We start from the raw sequence: 2027 nt of genomic DNA, 5'->3' as shown, positions 1-2027 counted from the left end.
CACCTTCCTTTCGTCCTTGTCTCTGTTTCGCGCTCCCGCTTCGGGCTCCCCGTTCTGCTGACACGCAGAGCTGCCGCCGCCGCTCACCGCCGCCTCGTCCGGAGCTCGCGACTGTGGTTGCGCTTCCACCACCCTCGAGTCCACTCCGCTCATCGCACCTCGGCCACGAGGGGGGAGGGGTGGCCCACGGCACGGGCCACTCGGCGCCCAGCCCAGCCCCGCCTTGACTTGCGTACCTCCTCCCTACGAGCAGCTCGTACGGCGCCTGCTGGAGACCGGCGATTGCGGCTGACGAGGGACTTGTGGCAAGAACGAGTGTGCAGAGGATGGAACCGGATGGGAGAGGAGGGGTCGAAGAGGAACCCGCGTTGTCATAGCCCCGCGCTGTTGCTGCTTGCCATAAATCCCTGGTGGGGTTGGGTAGGGGCTCCGGTATAGTGTATACCATGGGGGTACTCTCGGGTGGGATAGGTAGGCTATATCGTAGGCCTACTATAGTAAACTGTGCCCCCATTTTCCCCCCCCCTTTTTTCGCCCTCCATTTTTTCGCCCCCCTTTTTCGCCACCCCCTTTTTTGCCACCCCCTTTTCGCCCCTCTCTTTTCGCCCCCTTCCCTCCTCCCTTTTCGCCCCTCCCCCCTTTTCGCCCCCTTCCCCCCTTTTACCCCCCCTTTTAGCCCCCTCCCCCCTTTTTAGCCCCCCTCCCCCCTTTTAGCCCCCCCCTTAGCCCCTCCCCCCGTTTAGCCCCTCTCCCCCTTTAGCCCCCCCTTTTAGCCCCCCCCCTTTCCGACGAGAAAGAGCCAATCGTAGAGCAGCGATACATCATGTGATCATATCGGCCAATGAGCGACCTTCCCCGTTAGCAGTTAGCGGTTAGGGTTAGATTTAGGGTTAGGGTTACATTAAGGTTAGGGTTAGATTTAGGTTAAGGTTAGGGTTAGATTTAGGTTAGGGTTAGATTTAGGTTAAGGTTAGATTTAGGTTAAGGTTTGGGTTAGATTTAGGGTTAGGGTTAGATATAGGGTTAGGGTTAGATTTAGGTTAAGGTTAGGGTTAGATTTAGGTTAGGGTTAGATTTAGGTTAAGGTTAGATTTAAGGTTAGGGTTAGATATAGGGTTAGGGTTAGATTTAGGTTAAGGTTAGGGTTAGATTTAGGTTAGGGTTAGATTTAGGTTAGGGTTACATGAGATTCATTCAAATTTGATATTTATTTCGTTCCAAATAACTCATTTTTGATGATTGGGATTGCGGGGGAGGGGGGTGGTCCTATCTCAATAATGAGTCATTTGCCGCCGAAATGAATATAAAATTCGAATGAATTTCATCAAAAAAACATCGAAAAAAACCTAGGTTTGATGTGAAAAACGATTATGGGCAACTTGTAAAAATTTACCATCTGTCAATCTCTTCATTCTAAGTAACTATCCAATGGTAAATTATTTTAAATAAATTATCAATCCTTTTCAAAATGAGGTTATGGTGTTTGTGAACATTTAATATGATTATATATACTGTATATATATATTATATATATATATATATATATCTACAGGGTGAGTCAGAAGTAGCGCCCGATTTCTGTTTTTCGGTACACTTCCAGCTTGGTACACTTCCGTAATAATTTTCCCCCGAATAAATGGTAAGATAAACATGTCATTCATTTATTTATACCTTCTTGTGCACTGTAATACAAATGTCAAACAAACAATCAACTGACAGAAATATATCTATCTATAATTCCAGTAATCTCTGTCTGTCTGTCTGTACGTCTGTACGTTTGTCTGTGACCGCTGTTTCTCGACAACCACGGGTCCGATATACTTTTAACTTGCCAGGTATATTGCTGGGGACCCGAGGATGTGCCTTTTCAAGGTTTCATATTAATCGGACAATTACTTACCGAGCTATGTCCAAAAAACGATTCAACCAATCAGAGAGCAGCGAACGATCGCGTGTGCCGAACGTGGCGGGCACACTCTGCCTCGGATGGCACATTTGAGAGCGTATTCATTTATTTCACGTTGGAA

General features: G+C 47.5%; 1 protein-coding gene across 1 annotated transcript in view; it reads right to left on the bottom strand.

The window, feature by feature from the left end:
- The window catches only part of LOC144892724 (uncharacterized), a 385900-nt gene extending 385625 nt beyond the window's left edge, over window positions 1–275 (bottom strand). Inside the window, exon 1 of the mRNA XM_078781044.1 lies at window positions 4–275. Coding sequence (XP_078637170.1) covers window positions 4–153 — 150 coding nt within the window. The 5' untranslated portion in view covers window positions 154–275. The remainder of the gene's footprint in view (window positions 1–3) is intronic.
- Window positions 276–2027: the final 1752 nt, after the last annotated feature.

This window comes from Myxine glutinosa, chromosome 6 (assembly GCF_964187855.1).
Source record: "Myxine glutinosa chromosome 6, kmMyxGlut1.1, whole genome shotgun sequence".
NCBI classification, from domain to species: domain Eukaryota; kingdom Metazoa; phylum Chordata; class Myxini; order Myxiniformes; family Myxinidae; genus Myxine; species Myxine glutinosa.
Note: the sequence above shows the minus strand (reverse complement) of the source record. Positions and strands in the feature narration are given on the sequence as shown.